Source organism: Ursus arctos, unplaced genomic scaffold (assembly GCF_023065955.2).
Source record: "Ursus arctos isolate Adak ecotype North America unplaced genomic scaffold, UrsArc2.0 scaffold_23, whole genome shotgun sequence".
Taxonomy (NCBI): domain Eukaryota; kingdom Metazoa; phylum Chordata; class Mammalia; order Carnivora; family Ursidae; genus Ursus; species Ursus arctos.
The window spans coordinates 19,270,636-19,290,350 of NW_026622908.1; the positions used below are offsets into that span (position 1 = coordinate 19,270,636).

The 19,715-nt window shown below is 37.1% G+C and overlaps 2 protein-coding genes across 10 annotated transcripts in view; one reads left to right on the forward strand and one right to left on the reverse strand.

The window, feature by feature from the left end:
- Window positions 1-11,012, forward strand: part of DNAJC24 (DnaJ heat shock protein family (Hsp40) member C24) — a 67,978-nt gene extending 56,966 nt beyond the window's left edge. For both annotated transcript variants that reach the window (XM_026512189.4, XM_026512190.4), the window contains exons 4-5: window positions 4,844-4,912; window positions 9,175-11,012. In XM_026512189.4, coding sequence (XP_026367974.1) covers window positions 4,844-4,912; window positions 9,175-9,305 — 200 coding nt within the window. In that variant the 3' untranslated portion in view covers window positions 9,306-11,012. The remainder of the gene's footprint in view (window positions 1-4,843; window positions 4,913-9,174) is intronic.
- IMMP1L (inner mitochondrial membrane peptidase subunit 1) overlaps window positions 9,399-19,715 on the reverse strand; it is an 87,686-nt gene continuing 77,369 nt past the window's right edge. For 6 of the 8 annotated variants that reach the window (XM_026512182.4, XM_026512180.4, XM_057317243.1 and 3 more), the window contains 2 exons: window positions 11,594-11,704; window positions 10,586-10,746 (listed from right to left, as the gene is read on the reverse strand). In XM_026512182.4, the coding sequence (XP_026367967.1) occupies window positions 10,678-10,746; window positions 11,594-11,704 (180 nt within the window). In that variant the 3' untranslated portion in view covers window positions 10,586-10,677. Of the gene's footprint in view, window positions 10,747-11,593; window positions 11,705-19,715 lie in introns of all 8 variants that reach the window. The other 2 variants (XM_026512179.4, XM_026512188.4) reach the window with 2 other exon arrangements.

The following is a 19,715-nucleotide window of genomic DNA, read 5'->3' on the forward strand; positions in this document are numbered from 1 at the left end:
TGGAAAGCCTTGCAATCATGACTCTTTAATTTCACCTGGGAAAGGATTATAGAGCTTTCTGATTTAATGAGCAGGTTTCATGTTAAATGTTGCCTGATTCTGAATCTCTTACCAAGGTAGAGACTGTTCCAAGAACAGAGAGTGTGAAGGACAAGGAAACTGATTTCCTTCAAGTTAGTTCCTATATGAAAAATTTAATTATGTATAGTGAAATGATTTTTAAGAATGAGGTGATTGTGTAAAATTAAATTACTTGGTTTTAAAACAGCAAGGTACTAAGTTAGACCTAAACAGAAACACTGCTGTTTGCTTTTTACACACAGATGACTTCTGTAAGGGTGAAACAAACTTTATTTTAAAAGGCATAAAAATAAATACAATAGACTACTTGCTAAATGAGAGCACCCTGGGGATTTGATCGCTCGACATTGCTACACATGAATAGTAGGGACTGAACTGCACATGGACTGGATCTTTTGGCCAATATTGGGTTGAATGAGACTTTTGATATCTCAGCCATAATGAATAAAGTTAAATTCCTCTCCACCGTAGCTTTTTGTTGCTGTTATTTATTTTTACTTATTTATTTGAATTGTAGCTAAAGTTAGAAAAGGTTTCCTGGGATTAGGAAGTATAATTATTTAGGCAGCAAAAAGTTGTTTTAGAAATTTTACTATCATTAGGAAGAAGCTTTAAAAGGCTGGAATTCCATTGTCTTGTAAGAAGTAAGAAATATTTATTGATTCCCAAATGGAGCTGAAAAAAACCTTTCCTCTTTTAGAAAGTTGTGAATGACCCAGCGAGAGCTCTAGTAAGCTTTACTGAACCAAGCTGCTAATAGTTATTTAATGTTATTCTTCAGTGTGAAAGAATCTCCCTAGATTTTCCTTTTAATCTCTTTGAATTGCAGGCTCATAAACCTCTCTGATGAGTCCTGCCAGTGTTTTCTTAGATCCCACCGTTGAGACAAAGGAGCCACAGAATTCTTTCACCTCTTGTTGTCAGACAAATCCAATAGAACGCAAGGTCAGAAGGGCCTGTGCTTCTGGAGGCTGGAAGATTCTTTTCCAAATGATCACGTAAATTATTTGATTTTATCATTATATTTCACAGGAACCTCTTTTTATAATGCATTTCTTTCTGTAAGTAAATTTGGATCTTTTTCTTGTCTCCATATTTGGCTAAGCTTTGGGTACAGCACACGGTTTGAACGGACCTACATACCTCAGGAAAAGCTGAGCCCATTGACTTCAAAAGAATTAGGAACAGTGTAGTGTAATTGGACTTAAGATAGAGCACCCAAATGCCACGCATTGCGTTTTCTTTCCCAGTGGCTGGGTTTGTTTGTTTTTAGGTTATTACCATTCTGGAGCTAAGATTCCAGATTTAAATCTGTACCTATTCCTTTAATTAAATTGCTGTCTAAGTCAGTTTATGTTTTCTCAACATTTTTGGTAGTGTCATGTTAACAGGAAAACTGAGATAGAATTTTACATTTTCAGATACCTATTGAAATATTTCATTGTAATGAGCAAAAATATTTATAATATGTAATACTCAAAAGAAAAGGAACTTACCTATTTTGCAGATGCCATGCCTGATTAGTAGACAATTATCAAGGCTAATTACAGGGTTCCTGTGAGTTACTTTACAGGCTAGGGAGGAATTAAGTTTTCTAATTATAACTACAATGGTGGACAAGCAGAGATCATTGTTTAAAAAGAAAAAAAAAAAAACATTGATTTGTTTGTGTTCCTTCCTTGTAATCGTAGTTAGGGGGGAAGTTGCTGTTGCCCCATTCCCTGGACACCTGCCTCTCAACAAAGGATCGTGGTCACCTCCCCACCCCCTACATTTAGATTCACCTTTTACTTGTATGTACCCCCTCTGCTCATTATACAGTTCTCCAGGGATCCAATTTTCCCTGAGTTAATCACCCTCAGCCTTTTTCAGAAGTTGTTAGATTACCGTCTTTTCAAGGAATACACACTTTCTTAGGCTTTTAACTTCTTTTGCCTAACTTTTGTTTCCTTATTTCTATTTAAAAGTATAGCTCTTGGAGTCTCAGCACACTGCCTTTAAAACTTTTTGTTGAAATGTATCATACATGCACAGAAGTGCACCAATCCTAAGTGTCCAGCTTGAGTGACTTTCACAATAAACACATCCATCTAACCAGGACCCAGAAGGTCCCCCGTGACTCCTTGTAGTCCCCACGTTCCCCCACGCCCAACACTACAGCGTCACGCAACGACTCAGGGCACTTTCGCCTGTTATAGTTTATATAACAGGAAATCATATAGTATGGTCTCTCTTTTGTCAGATAGGACTTTTAAAACCAGAAACTCCACAGAAACTTGGACTGCGTCCACATAGTATTGAATAATCAGATCAAACAGATAGATGTTTAGATAGCCACAGAACATGAGAATATTTTTTAATATACTTCTTTTAACTCTGATCTTGGGCAGAGTACTAACCAGTTTTGCATTCTGTTTTCCCTCTTATTTATGAGATATCACCTAAGTTGACCTGTCAACTAAGAAATAGGTCGCTACTCTAAAGTTACTGTATATAAAGAAAAAACTAATAAAAATGTAAAGGCCCCCTTTTTTGAGGAAGTAGAATAATAGAGAGGTGGTCCATGTGAAACAGCAACAAGGTGAGCATAACAGTGGCTCCCTCGTGGAGAAGCACAGAAGATGCTGACGTCCTTGGCAGTTATCTTTGCCAGTTATTTCTCATTTATTATTTTCAAATAAAAATAGCATAATGGGCATATAAGACTGGGTTGTCTTTTTGTGTAATTGCTGTATTGCAGGTGTCCAAGACAGGATAGATTAAGGCGTATTCATCTTGTCATTACCTCTGCCTTGTCTGATTTGCTTTAACTGATTTCAGAATTACTGAAGATATCGATCAGATACCCTGGAATATAGCCAGCTTGATCATAAATTATTTACATCTGTTTTTTCTCTAACTACAGTCTGTTGAGTGCCAATTACCCCCATTCCTAAATCTAAAAGTGTTTCATTTCCCCATTCAAGCAAATTTACCTTAGTCATTCTAAGAAATTGAAACATATGATTAAGATTTTTTTCTCTCCATGGGACTTTTAGGGAGAAATTTTTAAAAACTAAAATACTGAATAACCTATAACTAAGTGTGCTTTATGTAGGATGTGGAAATTGTTTTGTTCCGAGATTACTTCACCTAGTGATACAGTCCTCATAAGCTATTCAGTGGGCACACAGAGATGGAGCGACTACCCCCGACCACTGGGCAGAGTCTTTAATCTTTGATTTTAGGGTCAGTTTAATAGACTGTTGGTACCCAGTAAATATGAAGTGATATAATATTTGACATACTTAATAGAAAACCCCAGTGAGTTCAAAATATTGTATAATTTTTTCATCTATTTTAAAATTGTGTAACTCACCAATAAATTTTGAACAGGCAGTTATTAAATATAATTAAATTGTAGGCATTCACCCAACGGAACAAAGGAAAGCATTCTCAGCAAGTGAACAAGAGACTAGTGAGACAGCTAAAGAAAATTTCATCGGGGTGAGGGGTGGATTTTAGTAGTTTCTTTTAAGCATCGACTTCTAGAAGAACAATACAAGCATACATGAAGTATAACATGCCTTTAAAAACAAAGACAAGTGCTTATCTGTAGTTGCTTTCTTTGTCCCAAAGTATACTTGTTTTAAGCAAGAGTACATGCTTCTACTACCTAAACTATATACTTACTAAATTTAGGTAGAATTCCAGGCTTCTTTGAACCTTCCACCCATAAGAAAACTTTGGCCTAGGAAATAGCAATATAATATCAAAATAATACAGTTGTATTAATAGTATGGTTATTGAGACCTTTTAAAGTAAGTCTTTAAGTTACCTCTTCCTCTCTTGCAAGCAATTAAAAATCAGATGACTGATAGCCCCTTACATTTGGTTAGAGCTTTATTCTTAAAGCATTTTTAGACTGATGTCATTTGATTAGAACACCTCGCTGGTATTAGTCTGCTCTGACTGCCATAAGCAAATTCCTTAGACTGGGTGGCTTAAACAACAGAAACTTATTTCCCATAGTTCTGGAGGCTGAAATTCCAAGATCAAGGTGCCAGTCAATGTGGTTCCTGGTGAGGGATCTCCTACTGGCTGTAAATGGCCTCTTTCTTGCTGTGTCTTTATTTGATACTTTCCTCAGTGCCTGTGCATAGAGAGACCCTCTCTCTTCCTCTCCTTATGAGGCCACCAATTCTATCAGATTAAGACCCCACTTTTTTGGTATTCTTTTACTTTATTACCTCCTAAAAGGCTTATCTCTAAATACTTCAACGTATGAATTTTGAGGGGACACAATTCAGTCCATTAACAACCCTTCTGAAGTAGAGAAGAGAGAGCTCAGTATATCTAAGGTATATTTCTAAGGTTAGAAAGTTAGTAAAATATTACAAGTAGGGTTCAAATACAGTTATTTTTACCCAACTCCATGCTGTCTTCCTCAGTTATAGATATAGTTTGTCTGACAAAAAAAAAAAAAATTCCCTATCTCTCACAAAAATAGGGGTTACTATTTAATCACAAGGAATCACCAAAATCAACTCCATGGTTTTTGCATGTTGCATATTTGTGGAAAATGGGATAGATTTTGACTTTTGTAGTTCATAAGAAGTGGACTACAAGTCAGATAGCCTTAAAACTGCTGTCAAAATGGTAAACTCAGTTTTTAAGTGGTAAGTAAATTACAACTGTATTCACCGGACTACAGTTGCCTTTTCAGCGCTCTTCATGGGTATGACTAAAGTGTCAAGTAAGTGTCGTATTTTATATTTTACAGAAGATGATCTAAGAAATACGGGACCAGTAGATGCTCAAGTGTATCTTGAAGAAATGTATTGGAACGAAGGTCGGTATTTTTTCTCTTGACTGTAGTAAAGAAAAATATTAGGGATTTTCTCTAAGAAGAAAAACTCTAATAGGATATTTGGAAATCTTAAAAAATAGTAATAGCTTGGCTTTCTATATATATGTATGTGGGTGGTTTTAGGAATATTTTTCATTCTAAACTTCAATTATTGATGTCCCCCTATATGACTCATTTCCAGTTATTTTTCTAGTCTAATTAGATGTTAGATATAGAAGGTTTCATGAGGTTTTCTTTGTTAAATTACTTGGGTTTTGGTTTACTTTCCATCTGTGTAATAGGGAAAATAAAGAATATAATTTTTTTCCATCCTTCCTGTGTTGGCATATGAGATGAATTCCTATTAGAATTTTTATTTATTTTTTTTACATGGAATCATAAACTGTCAGGGCAGGGCTTTTAATATTGTACTCTTTTGCTTGGAGCTTGGTTTTTACCCTCCCCTTTTGAATTCATGTTAGGTGGAAAAGAAAAATTTGTCACTCCCTTTTACCCACCATGATGTCTTATCTTTTTCCCTTTTCTATTACTAGAATTTTTATTTTATTTTATTTTATTTTATTTTATTTTATTTTATTTTATTTTACTTTAGAGAGAGAAAGAGAGTGCACGTGGAACGAGAGAGACAGACTCTGCGCTGAGCCCGACTCAGGGCTTGATCTCATGACCCTGAGATCATGACCTGAGCTGAAATCAAGAGTCAGACATTTAACCAACTGAGCCACCCAGTTGCCCTCTATTACCAGAATTTTACAACTTAAACCTCATTTCTCTACTGTTCGGATAGTTTTGTGAATTGCTCTGGTTAGACATTGTTACAATGTTCTTTCTTCTAAATAGGACTCATGAATATCACACATCCATGTTTCTCTGGGACAATGAAGAAAATCTTACTATTTCTTAGAATTTTTATATACTTTAACCCTATAACTACTGTTCAGCCTGGAGTAAAAATTCCCTAGGGGTTTATAAAAATTCACTAATGAGTGTGGATAGGCAGAAAATAAACTGCCCATCCATCCTTCCTGAAACCAAGTTTACTGGAATTTTTTTTTTTTAAAGAAAACTTTTTTTTAAAAAAAGATTTTATTTGACAGAGGGATAGAGAGAGAGCATGCACAATCAGGGGGAGCAGCAGAGAGAGAGGGAGAAGCAGGCTCTCTGTGGAGCAGGGAGCCCGACATGGGGCTCAATCCCAGGATCCTGGGAACATGACCTGAGCCGAAGACAGCCGCTTAACCGACTGAGCCACCGAGATGTCCCTAGAATATTTTTTTTATGGCAAATTTTTAACTTAGTGCTCTAAGGAAGGTGGGTCATAGGCTATTGATTTAAGAGGAGAATCACATTTTTGCCTATGGGCCACTCTGCTCCTAAACTTGCCAAATGAAATCCTAGAGTATAAATTCTTATTTGCAGTGAATGATTGAGAAACTTGAGGTTTTGTGTAACTGGGGCTCCCAGGGTTTTTTAGTAGTTTCATCAGAGGAAACGACTACTGCTGTGAAAGTAGAATATACTAGTGACATAGGCTTTAGTGAAAGCTTCTAGGTCATGAAGGGGACTGACTAGAACATGTCATTTATCAAGGAGACCTGCCCAATTAAATACATTTTTTGAAAATACAGTATTGCCACCTCATCAGCTAGTACTGTGTGTGTTTAACCTCTTCTTAGACAAATTAGTTCTTTTTGCTGTAGCTGATTAACATATTTTGTTTCCTAATGATTCCTGATACTATGCAAATAGTCAAAACTGGTTTTTGTATTTCTTCCTTCAGTAGCCTTTTAAAAAATAAAAAGTTTTTATTTTAAATTCATATAGCTCGGTGGTTCAAGCATCTGTTCAGTCAACAAATACAATGAGCTTGCTTGCTTGCTTTTTTTTTTTTTTTTTTTTTAAGGATTTTATTTATTTGACAGAGCACAAGAAGGGAAAGCAGCAGTTAGAGGGAGAGGGAGAAGCAGGATCCTTGGGATCGTGACCTGAGCTGAAGGCAGACACTCAACTGACTGAGCCACCCAGGCGCCCCTGAGCTTTCTGATACAAGTGAAAAAAACAAGATAATGAAGGAAATGTACAACATGAAATTGTCAAGTTATAAATGTGTTACTATCCTTGGAATTTCCTTAAAGGTGACACTGAAGATACAGAAGAATCCTAACCACAGCCAATGAATCCGTTATTAGAAGCTAGAGTTAATCTTAAAAGTATAGGACATCCTTAGATGCTTATTTAAATTAAGGGTTTTGGTTTTTTTATATAAAGATGGGAAATAATCCTTATTCTTGTGAGAGAATATACTGAGCAGCAAACAGCTGCATGAAGCCATTATTTCTGCAGGGATATTTATAAACTAGTAATGTAAGTTTTGCAATTGAAAAGAGTAGTCTTGGTAGATGAAAATTCAATAAAAAGTGCGATCAACTGGGCAAATAAAAAACTGTTTGAAGATTCCTTCATGGCCATTTTCAGAATAACCTTGGAAAGTGAAGATCCAGAGCAGGAGAAAAGTGGATGAAACCCTACATGATAGACATAGCCAGATTACCATGTTCTTGATCCAAGTATGAAACAATGCATTTTATTACACTTAAAAGCTATCCCTGAAGAACTGTGGAGAGAGTGGTTAACCTTTCCCCTTAGAGTTAGTCTGTGTTACAACTTGGTTATTTTGTCTTCAGTGTATTTAAAATGATTTCTGTGAAGATATCACTTTGCTAAGTGATAGAATAATATAAGAAGAAATGTAACAAGATGTGAATTTTTAGTGAGCATTAACATTTGAAATCATCTGTGACAAAACTCCACAGTAGCCCACGGTGGCCTCTGCATCATTTACTGAGCACATGTCACCTCAAATTGTTTCTCAGTGTTCACTGAGGTGGTAAAAAAACAAGAGGGACACTTAGCTTAAGAAAGCCAATGGTTAGAATATGTACGTTTTTAGACAATTTAATAATGAAACAATTCACTTTTGAAAGCATGCTCTACTACAATGTATATGTTGGCTCAGACAGGGACGATGTTAGCATTTTGAAATTCCAAGATTAAATTATTTTTCTGTATGGACAAAAAAGGCATTGTGGTGAAAAATAAAAAGGAGGATTGGGTGAATGAATCCATGTTTTCCTTACTGGTAAAAGAAACCTGTAAAGTTGGCTTATTTAATTGTTAATTTTTCCAAGGCCAAATTTGATTAGAGAACAAATACAAGGCAGTTGAATTTTTTTTCTTTTCTTTTTTTCTATTAGTGGCATATGATGAGATCTGAGTGTTAAAGAATGAAGTTTCTGAATTGAATGAAGGTATTTGATGTATCTCTAATAAATTATGACAGTCATACAGTAAGGTGATCATTATTTTTCTTTTACAGTCACTTCTCAGTGACAGTGAAATGGAATGACCAGTGGATCAGATTCTTTCAGTTAAAGGACATGAGCATTTCAGCTTCCCAACAAGATGGTAGACTTAATAAAATTTCCACCAATCAGTAAGCAAAATGTTGCTCCATATTGCCTCTGTTGGGCATCTCACTTCACAGAAATAGTGTGATACTAGAACAGAGTATCTAAATGTTGAACTTGATAAACAGTTAAGTTAACAGGGTGCCTGGGAGGCTCAGTTGGTTAAGGGTCTGCTATCGGCTCAGGTACTGAGGATCGAGCCCTTCATCGGTCTCCCTGCTCAGGGGGGACTCTGCTTCTCCTTCTGCCCCTGCTCGTGTTCTCTCTCTCTCAAATAAATAAATAAATAAAATCTTAAAAAAACAAAACAGTTAAGTTAGAGTTTTCTCTAAAAGAATATACTTCAGGCAAAAGCATGTTGCTTTACAGTAAAACATGTAAGGCTATTTCTTTGCTTCACAGTAGTATTTTTGACAAATACATTATTGAGAGGAATGTAAAGTTTATATGGATCTTAAGAAAACAAAAGACTTCAAATAAATGTCCTGGGTCACTTTTGAGCATCTGATCTCCCCTCAAGATCTTTGGGCTGTTGATTCATAGCTTTACTCTCTACTGATCTCTACAGATCAAGATTTTTTGGTAGATAATTTTTAGAAACACTGCCCCACACAAGAATTCATCTCAAGTTCTCATTTAAATATGTTTTATACTTACTGAACTTCTTTCTTTTGTTTTGCAATTTCTATGAGATAAACTGCCATTTTTAAAAAAGTTGTTGAAATAGTTACTTACATTTGAGGCATTATTTTGGTGTTTTTTGTTTGTGTTTTACAGAGGATCACTCTTTTTCTCTGAGTTGCCGATGTGGTGGAAAATACAGTGTTTCCAAGGATGAAGCAGAAGAAGTAACCCTGATTTCTTGTGATACGTGTTCACTAATTATAGAACTCCTTCATTATGGATGAAATTGTTCACTAAGTGGGATTCTTTAACTGTGTATTCAGACATGGTGAAGAGAGCCCATTCAAGTAAATGTTTAAAGCTGATAAAAAGTAGGATTTTTTTTTTTGGTCAGCTTTTATTTACAGAGAAAGTATAAGACTGTCAAGCAGGGGCCACCCCAGATTAATACAAAATTAATTTAGTTATTTATATGTATTTATAATTTATAGAGCACCAGTACAAAAGGACTTGAATTATAAGTTACACTTTTGAATTCCCATCTGAAACCTTTGTTATTTGGTCCATTTTCTCCTTGGTATAAAATAAGAATTTTCCTTTTCTTTAAGCATGTCTCCTCATGTTCCTTTGTAGTTACTGAGTTTCTGAAGTAAAATGACATTTCTAGCTGATGAAGTTATAGGCCTATTGTTACAAGTGTCTCAAAGTCTCAAGTCATTAGGATTAAACTATGATCTTTGTGAATAACATATGAGCCTAGTACTCCCATGAGGGCTAGATATGGATATTCATGAAGCTATTTCAAAGTTAATAAAGAAGATGAAGTGGCAACTGTAGAAAGGATAGCTTTGAAATCAAAGACTTGACTCTAGTCCTGGCACTATATTTCCAGATTCTTCGTGTGGCTACATTAAAGGGAATAAAGCTTGAACACTGCCATCTTCAACTTTAAATGTAACGGTAATGGTAGCTTTAAAAAAAAAAAAAAGATTTGAAACAGATGCATTACTTTCCTTTTTATTTTAAAGTACTGAGTATTAATTCCTGTATTTATGAGTAAGGAACCATTGCATTGCTGGTATGATCAAATGGACTTTTATAATGTTATTATTGATTATAAAAGACTCTAAAGATTTTATTTTTCTCTGTATTTGATACTCTATGTACAGTATAAGTCAGGACTCATTTAAAAAAATTGAGGAATCCTTTATGGGATCACTGGAATTTTATTAATTTCAAATGAGTGAACCAAGCATGTGACTTAGCAGCTTTTGGTATTTATTATTGGTTTGGACTTAAAAGACTAATTACTACTCTGACGTGTAAATGTAGCAAAAGTATGAGGCATATTCAAGAAAAGATTACTTTCATTATAGCTATAAAACCAAAAATTCAGAAGAGAGGTTGTCATCCAGGTTTTTTCCCTAAAAATATTTTTATATCTATCATAAAATTTAGATGACTTATTTTGGATTACATTTTTATCCATATATTTGGAACTAATAGAGCCTGCTGTATGTATCACTTATTCTTTACATATAGCAATTACAAATGACTAAAACTAAGTAGCAAATGGTTTATTAGTAAGTACATGGTTTCAGTGGCAATAATAAATTCACTTGGAGAGAATAATCAAATCAAAAGAGTAAGTGCTTGCTAATCGTCAGAAAATCTGTGGCCATTAGGGCTGTCACGTAGAAATCCAAAATCACTCAGAGGCCAAATCTGTAAAATTAAAATGTGATTGAAGACAGTTAATGAAAGTGTTATATCATCATCATATTCCCCTTTTTTATTCATACCTTTTCTCTGTGCCATATAATTAAACACTTTCTCCTTATTTTTAGTCAAGAACAAATTCTCAATACCAAAATAAGACTTTAGAAAGTAAACTTGTACGTGCCTATGTATTTAAACTCTAAAGTTTCGAACACTGATATGTTATACAAGAAATTATATGTGTGGTGTGTGAATATATATGTATGACTATGTGTGTCTGTGTTTTCTTTTACTACCCTCAACTAAAGTTAACTGTAAACCTAAGTATTTAAGTATAACCTCTGCATAAGTATAAGGAATCCTGCAGATTCATGTGTTTTTCCTCTTCCTGCCGTGACAAAAACGAGGAGCCAGTGAAAATAATCATCTTTCCTAAGAGTCCTACATTTACTATAACCATGGTAAGTCAATGCACTTAACTGTGATATCCCCACTCAACAGTGTAGTTTGACTACACTGCTCTTCTGCAAAATGCGTATTTATGTCCAAGATATGAATACAGTTGTACAAGTTGCATGAGAAAGAATTACATTCTGGAGATTTAAATTAAAAGCTTCTTATAGCTAAGGTTGTTTGAACATTATTACTCAAACAAAAAATTACTCTTAATTACCAGTCTCACTGGGGAAAAGGGTAATTTCATAGCTGCGAAGGCCAGCATGTTCATAAAATGTAGTTGCTGCAACAGTTAAGTCCACTGACAGCCTGAATATTTCAAAGTTCATTTTTGAAAGAAACTGTTTATTTTTCCAGCTTAGAGAAGAAAACCTACATTTTAAGCAGAAAATAATACCTTGAAAAAGATACGTCCTCTTATTAGTCCATATGGAATAGGTCCATAATACCTGGAATCTGTAGAATTCTGGAGATTATCACCTTCTAACCAAACGTGACCTGTTGGCACCTAGAATTAGAGAAAAAAGCATCCCCTTAAAAAAAACAAAACAAAAACACAAATTTGGGTACTATAAATAAAAAGCATGTCTTTTGGCCGTAGGGGGAAATGTCCTAAAGTTCTTGTTTATAAAATACAAACCCTGTGATTTGTATTTTTACTTTTATTTCTTGCACAATAAAATATCTTTCACTAAATATTAGTAGGTAATGTTAAGGTTTCATCATTTTAAAAGACCTATCTTTTTTGCCACATGGTTCCCAAACATTAATTTGTTACACAAACCCCAAACTGAGGTTATAAGAGATCAAAACAGTGTGACAGGGTCATTAACTTAATAGACTTCAAAAGAGGTCATTAGGATGCTGACTGAAAATGTGCCCTCCTGTCTCTAGAACAGCATAAGCAGGGCAGCCACTCACTCAGCAACATCCTGGGGCCAGTACCAAGGCCAGACCTATTAGAGTGCTCACGATGAACTAAATGGTAATTGATTGTGACATCAATTACAAATAATCTCATCATTTTATTGGAGTGGGCTTGTCAGAATTCTAATTAAGATCCCTGTTCTGCCTTTGTACAGGCCATATCTTCAGTGCATTATACTTCAATAATGACCATCAGGAACTAGAAGGACCTATTATAAAATCATCAGTTGTAAAATTAATGATGGTGACCTTCTACTAAATGAAAGACCCCATCTCCTATATTGTCCTATGTATTAACTGCTAGATAAGTTTACATTTTTACTCAATGTCAACCATAAGAGTATTTAGAACAGTTTACTTTAAAAAAATGTGCTCTGTGATATGAAACATTTGCCCATTCATCTGTTCTATATAAACTTAAAAGCTTACTCTGCAGCAGTGAGCAGTAGTCCTTAAAGTAGCATTTTATAAGTTATAGTCTTTGTTACCCAAGAAAGTTGAATTATTTATTGACCAGACCAAGATGATCTACTGGGAAGGGATTTATTTTCACTTTTCTTTTGACTGGCCGTTTATTACTTGGGAAACTTACGTGAAGAAAAATACTCCTTACTGGGTTAAATAAAAAATGACTGCAGTTTTACAAAATGTTACAAATCAGTGCTTCTTAAAGACTTTATTTTTTAGAGCAGTTTTAGGTTCACAGCACGATTGAGACGAAGGTACAGAGATTTCCCACCTATCTCCTGCCCCCACACATGCATAACCTTCCCCACTGCTGAAGTCCCCTCCACAGCAGTGTATGTGTTACACTTGGTGAACCCACATCAACATCATAATCACCTGAAGTAGAGAGTTAACTTAGGGTTCATTCTTGGTGTCGTACATTCTATGGGTTTGGACAAATATATGACATGTATTCATCATTATAGTATCATGGAGTATTTTCACTGCCCTAAAAACCCTATGTGAGCTGCCTATTATTCATGTCTCCCCCCCAAACGCTCCATATTACCTTTTGGAAAAATAAATGTATGCAAGCATGTAAAATCTGAATTTCACTTTACATCAGAGATTATATAATTTTGGAATGTCTTATGTAGAAATATTTGTTCAAAACAAATGAAGTTCATTATTTTCATTTACATACACTTAAATCTATTTGTAGAGAAAAAACGTAAGTTTCCTGAGAGAATATCAGATGCTATAAGATCACGTACTTTCTTCTCACCACTATTAGTGGAACTAGTTATAGGTTCTAGGGCCAAAAGCAAGACTAATTCCTATCTAAGTGGACTTATGTGCAGTAAACTTTAATATTGTTCAGATAGAAAAATGAATCCATCTCAGATCATAGATGAAAAAAAAAAAAGCCAAATAGTGTGTTTGGAAAAGCCATGTATATAGTCGCAAGTGCCACGATGGGAGAAGCTATAATATGGACATCTTTTATGTTTAAATTTCCATAGTTTCTCCTTAATAAGTGTTTGTTTCTGAGTTCCAAAAAAATAGCTAATAAACCAAGATCCAATATAATTACATTTCCTCATGAAGCTTTCCCCAACCCTGCCCGCCCATACCGAATACTCTTGACGGTTTCCAGCACTTACAATATAAAGTCTGCCTTGTCTGCGGCCCTGGATTATAACATCTTATTAACCTGCTTGGCTTTTGTGTAAGTCTATCATTTTATGACCAAATAAGCCAAGACAGTAATCATGTCATGATCTTAATTCTTTACAACACCTAAGCCAAAACTGGAACTCAGATATTTGGTGGCATTTGTTATTAATGTAAGCAGAAATTCTTAGAAAGCACAATCACTTTTGTATGACTCAAGTTTCTTCCAAATTAGCGAGATAAAGTGCTGAAGTGTTATCTCTGGTATAATAAAATTAACAAGTACAGAAAGGAATCTGCTAAGAGAAACCCAGAACATATTGCCGGAAGCCTTTGGAAGAGTGTGACTCAGGCTATCTTAACGTAGTCCTTGACTGCAACGGGTGGAACATAAAGAAGGGAATAGTAGTACAAGCCAGTATATATACATTGCTTTCCAGTTTATTAAAAAAAAAAAAAAAAAAACTCGGAGTTAAGATGGCAGAGGAGTAGGGGACCCCATTTTCAGCTGGTCCCCTGAGTTGAGCTGGGTAGGTACCAGACCAGCCTGAACATCCACGGAATCAGCCTGAGACGCAGGAAAATACATCTGGATCTCTACAAATGAACATCTCCAGCGCTGAGTTTTGAGGTACGAAGCGGGGAGCCGTGAATCTGCACACAGCTATTGGAAGATAAAAGGAAGGGGGAGGGAACCGCCACGTTCGGGCCCCGGGAAGCGATAGCCACCTGCACGGGGGAGCAGGCGGACTTGCGGACTGGCAGCCATGAGAGATCAGACTGGGACCGAGAGCCGGGGAACGCACGCCACCAGACTGAGGGCCGGAGCTTCGGAGCACGCAGGGGCGGCTGGCAGTGTTAGAAACACAAAGGACAGGGGCGCCTGGGTAGCACAGTCATTAAGCGTCTGCCTTCGGCTCAGGGCGTGATCCCGGCGTTCCGGGATCGAGTCCCACATCGGGCTCCTCCGCTGGGAGCCTGCTTCTTCCTCTCCCACTCCCCTGCTGTGTTCCCTCTCTCGCTGGCTGGCTGTCAAAAAAAAAAAAAAAAAAAACACAAAGGACAGAGACACGCCGGCCCTGGAAGTGAGGGCTGGGACATCAGGTGTGGGGTGAACATCCCGGGACGCTGCAGGGTTGAGCAGCAACAACAGAAACAGAGTTAAAGTGGCCAGAACATCAGTGGAGAACGGTCCGCAATCCCTCTGTTCTGAGACAGAGGCTGAGATTCGGCCGCTGCTGCTCTGACTCTCAGAAGAGGCACAGCAAACCGCCAGGGAAAGCCCTCAGAGAACAAAAGTCTGGAAATACCGGTTCACAGTGTGCCCATACCCATTTCCCCTCGCAGGGGACACAGAGACTCTACCCAAACAGGGTTGCTTGAGTTTTGGCGTGGCAAGCCCCTCCCGCAAAAGGCAGGCTGAAAAATCAAGAAGCCCACATCCCTAAGATCCCTATAAAACAAGGGCACACGGCCTGGGTCCTGGTCAATAATTTGGGCTCTGGACAACCCCGCGACCTCTCCTCATCAGAATGACGAGAAGGAGAAATCCCCCCCCAGGCAAAGAAAAGACAATGAGTCTGTGGCCTCTGCCACAGAACTAATGGATATGGATATAACCAAATTATCAGAAATGGAATTCAGAGTAACAATGGTCAAGATGATGTGTAGACTTGAAAAAAGTATTAACGAAAATGTTAAGGAGAATATAGAATCTCTAAGGGCAGAAATGAGAGCGAATCTGGCAGAAATTAAAAATTCTATGAGCCAAATGCAGTCAAAACTAGAGGCTCACGGTGAATGAGGCAGAAGAACGTGTATCAGCGAACTGGAGGATGGGTTAGTAGAAGACAAAGCTAAAATAGAATCTGGACTTAAAAAAATGCACGCTCAGGAATGTAGGTTACGGGAGATTACTGACTCAATGAAACGTTCCAATGTCAGAATCATCGGCATCCCCGAGGGGGTGGAGAGAAACAGAGGTCTAGAAGAGGTAATTGAACAAATTGTAGCTGAAAACTTCCCTAATCTAGCAAGGGAAACAAACATTCATGTCCAAGAGGCAGAGAGGACCCCTCCCAAGCTCAACCATGACAAACCTATGCCACGTCACGTCATAGTGCATATCACAAATATTAGATCCAAGGATACAGTATTGAAAGTGGCCAGGGCAAAGAAATTTCTCACGTACCAAGGCAAAGGTATCAGAATTACGTCAGACCTGTCTACACAGACCTGGAATGAGAGAAAGGGTTGAGGGGGCATTTTTAAAGCTCTTTCAGAGAAAAACATGCAGCCAAGGATCCTTTATCCCGCAAGGCTGTCATTCAGAATTGATGGAGAAATAAAGACCTTCCAGAATCGCCAATCATTGACCAATTTCGTAACCACGAAACCAGCCCTACAGGAGATATTAAGGGGGGTTCTATAAAGGTAAAAAGGCCCCAAGAGTGATACAGAACAGAAAGTCACAACTGATAGAAACAAAGACTGTACTGGCAACATGGCATCATTAAAATCATCTCTCTCAATATTCAGTCTCAATGTAAATGGCCTAAATGCTCCCATAAAAAGCCACAGGGTTGCAGATTGGATAAAAAGACATGACCCACCCATATGCTGTCTACAAGAGACTCATTTTGAACCTAAAGATACATTCAGACTGAAAGTAAAGGGATGGAATACCATCTTTCCCACCAATGGACCTCAAAAGAAAGCTGTGGTAGCAATTCTCATATCAGACAGATTGGGTTTTAAACTAAAGACTATAGGTAGGGACACAGAAGGGCACTATATTATTCTTAAAGGGTGTATCCAACAAGTGGATATGACAATTATAAATATATATGCCCCCACCAGGGGAGCAGCAAGATACACAAGCCAACTCTTAACCAGAATAAAGAGACATATAGATAAAAATACGTTAATAGTAGGGGACCTCAACACTCCACTATCAGAAATAGAACACCTATGCAAAAAATCGACAAAGAAACAAGGGCTTTGAATGCCATACTTGACGAGTTGGACCTCATAGAGATATATAGAACACTACACCCCAGAACCAAAGAATACTCATTCTATTCTAATGCCCATGGAACATTCTCAATGATAGACCATGTTCTGGGACACAAAACAGGTCTCAACCGATATCAAAAGACTGAAATTATTCCCTGCATATTCTCAGACCACAACGCTTTGAAATTGGAACTCAACCACAAGGAAAAATTTGGAAGAAACTCAAACACTTGGAGATTAAGAACCATCCTGCTCAAGAATGATTCGATAATCAATCAATTTAGGAAATCAAAAATCAATTTAAATAATTTATGGAGACCAACGAGAATGAAAACATTATGGTCCAAAACCTATGGGATACTGCAAAGGCAGTCCTAAGGGGGAAATACATAGCCATCCAAGCCTCACTCAAGAATAGAAAAATCTAAAATGCAGTTTTTATATTCTCACCTCAAGAAGTGGAACAGCAACAGAGGGACAGGCCTAATCCACGCACGAGGAAGCAGTTGACCAAGATTAGAGCAGAAATCAATGTATTAGAAACCAGGAGTACAGTAGAGCAGATCAACAGAACTAGAAGCTGGTTCTTTGAGAGAATCAATAAAATTGACAGACCACTGGCAAGACTTATCCAAAAGAATAGAGAAAGGACCCAAATTAATAAAATTATGAATGAAAAAGGAGAGGTCACAACCAACACCAATGAAATTGGAAGGATTATTAGAAGCTTTTATCAACAGCTTTATGCCAATAAATTAAGCAATCTGGAAGCGATGGAGGCCTTCCTGGAAACCTATAAACTACCAAGACTGAAACAGGAAGAAATTGATTTCTTAAACAGGCCAATTAATTATGAAGAGATTGAGTCAGTGATAAACGACCTTCCAAAAAACAAAACTCCAGGCCCGGACGGTTTTCCTGGGGAATTCTACCAAACATTCAAAGAAGAAATAATACCTATTCGCCTAAAACTACTTCAAAAAATACAAACAGAAGGAAAGCTACCAAACTCATTCTATGAGGCCAATATTACCTTGATCCCCAAACCAGGCAAAGACCCCATCAAAAAGGAGAATTATAGACCGATTTCCCTAATGAATATGGACGCCAAAATCCTCAACAAGATTCTGGCTAATAGAATCCAACAGTACATTATAAGGATTATCCATCATAACCAAGTGGGATTCATCCCTGGGATGCAAGGGTGGTTCAACATTCGTAAATCTTTAAGATCAGGAACATGACAAGGATGCCCACTCTCTCCACTATTATTCAACATAGTACTAGAAGTCCTTGCAACAGCAATCAGACAACCAAAAGGGATAAAAAGTATCCAAATCGGCAAAGAAGAAGTCAAAATGTCTCTCTTTGCAGATGACATGATACTCTATATGGAAATCCCAAAAGAATCCACTCCCAAACTATTAGAAGTTATTGAGCAATTCAGTAATGTGGCGGGATACAAAATCAATGCTCAGAATGATTTCTATACACGAATAATGAGACTGAAGAAAGAGAAATTAGGGAATCCATCCTATTTACAATAGCACCAAAAACCATACGTTACCTTGGAATTAACTTAACCAGAGACATAAAGGACCTATATTCTAGAAACTATAAATCACTCTTGAAAGACATTGAGGAAGACACAAAAAGATGGAAAAATATTCCATGCTCATGGATTGGAAGAATTAACATAGTTAAAATGTCCATGCTACCCAGAGCAATCTACACTTTTAATGCTATCCCGATCAAAATACCATGGACATTTTTCAAAGAACAGGAACAAATAGACCTTAAATTTGTATGCAACCAGAAAAGGCCCGAATCGCCCAGGAACTGTTGAAAAGGAAAAATAAAGCTGGGGGCATCACAATGCCGGATTTCGAGCTGTACTACAAAGCTGTGCTCACAAAGACAGCATGGTACTGGCACAAAAACAGACACATAGACGAATGGAACAGAACAGAGAACCCAGAAATGGACCCTCAGCTCTTTGGGCAACTAATCTTTGATAAAGCAGGAAAAAACATCCTGTGGAAAAAAGACAGTCTCTTCAATAAATGGTGCTGGGAAAATTGGACAGCTACATGCAAGAGAATGAAACTTGACCACTCTCTCACACCATACACAAAGATAAACTCCAAATGGATGAAAGACCTCGATGTGAGACAGGAATCCATCAAAATCTTAGAGGAGAACATAGGCAGCAACCTCTACAACATCGGCCAAAGTAATCTTTTTCATGACACATCTCCAAAGGCAAGAGAAACAAAAGATAAAATGAACTTGTGGGACTTCATCAAGATAAAAAGCTTCTGCACAGCCAAGGAAATAGTCTAAGAGGCAGCCCACGGAATGGGAGAATATATTTGCAAATGATGCTACAGATAAAAGACTGGTATCCAAGATCTACAAAGAACTTCTCAAAGTCAATATGCGAGAAACAAATAAACAAATAATAAAATGGGCAGAAGATATGAACAGACACTTTACCCATGATGACATACAAATAGCTAATAGACACATGAAAAAATGTTCAAAATCATTAGCCATCAGGGAAATTCAAATCAAAACCACAATGAGATACCACTTTACGCCAGTTAGAATGGCAAAAATTGACAAGGCAAGAAACAACAATTGCTGGAGAGGATGTGGAGAAAGGGGATCCCTCCTACATTGTTGGTGGGAATGCAAGTTGGTACAGCCACGCTGGAAAACAGTGCGGAGGTCCCTTAAAAAGTTAAAAATTGAACTACCCTATGACCCAGCCATTGCACTACTGGGTATTTACCCCAAAGATACAGACGTAGTGAAGAGAAGGGCCATATGCACCCCAATGTTTATAGCAGCATTGTCCACAATAGCTAAATCGTGGAAGGAACCGAGATGCCCTTCAACAGATGACTGGATTAAGAAGTTGTGGTCCATATATACAATGGAATATTACTCAGCTA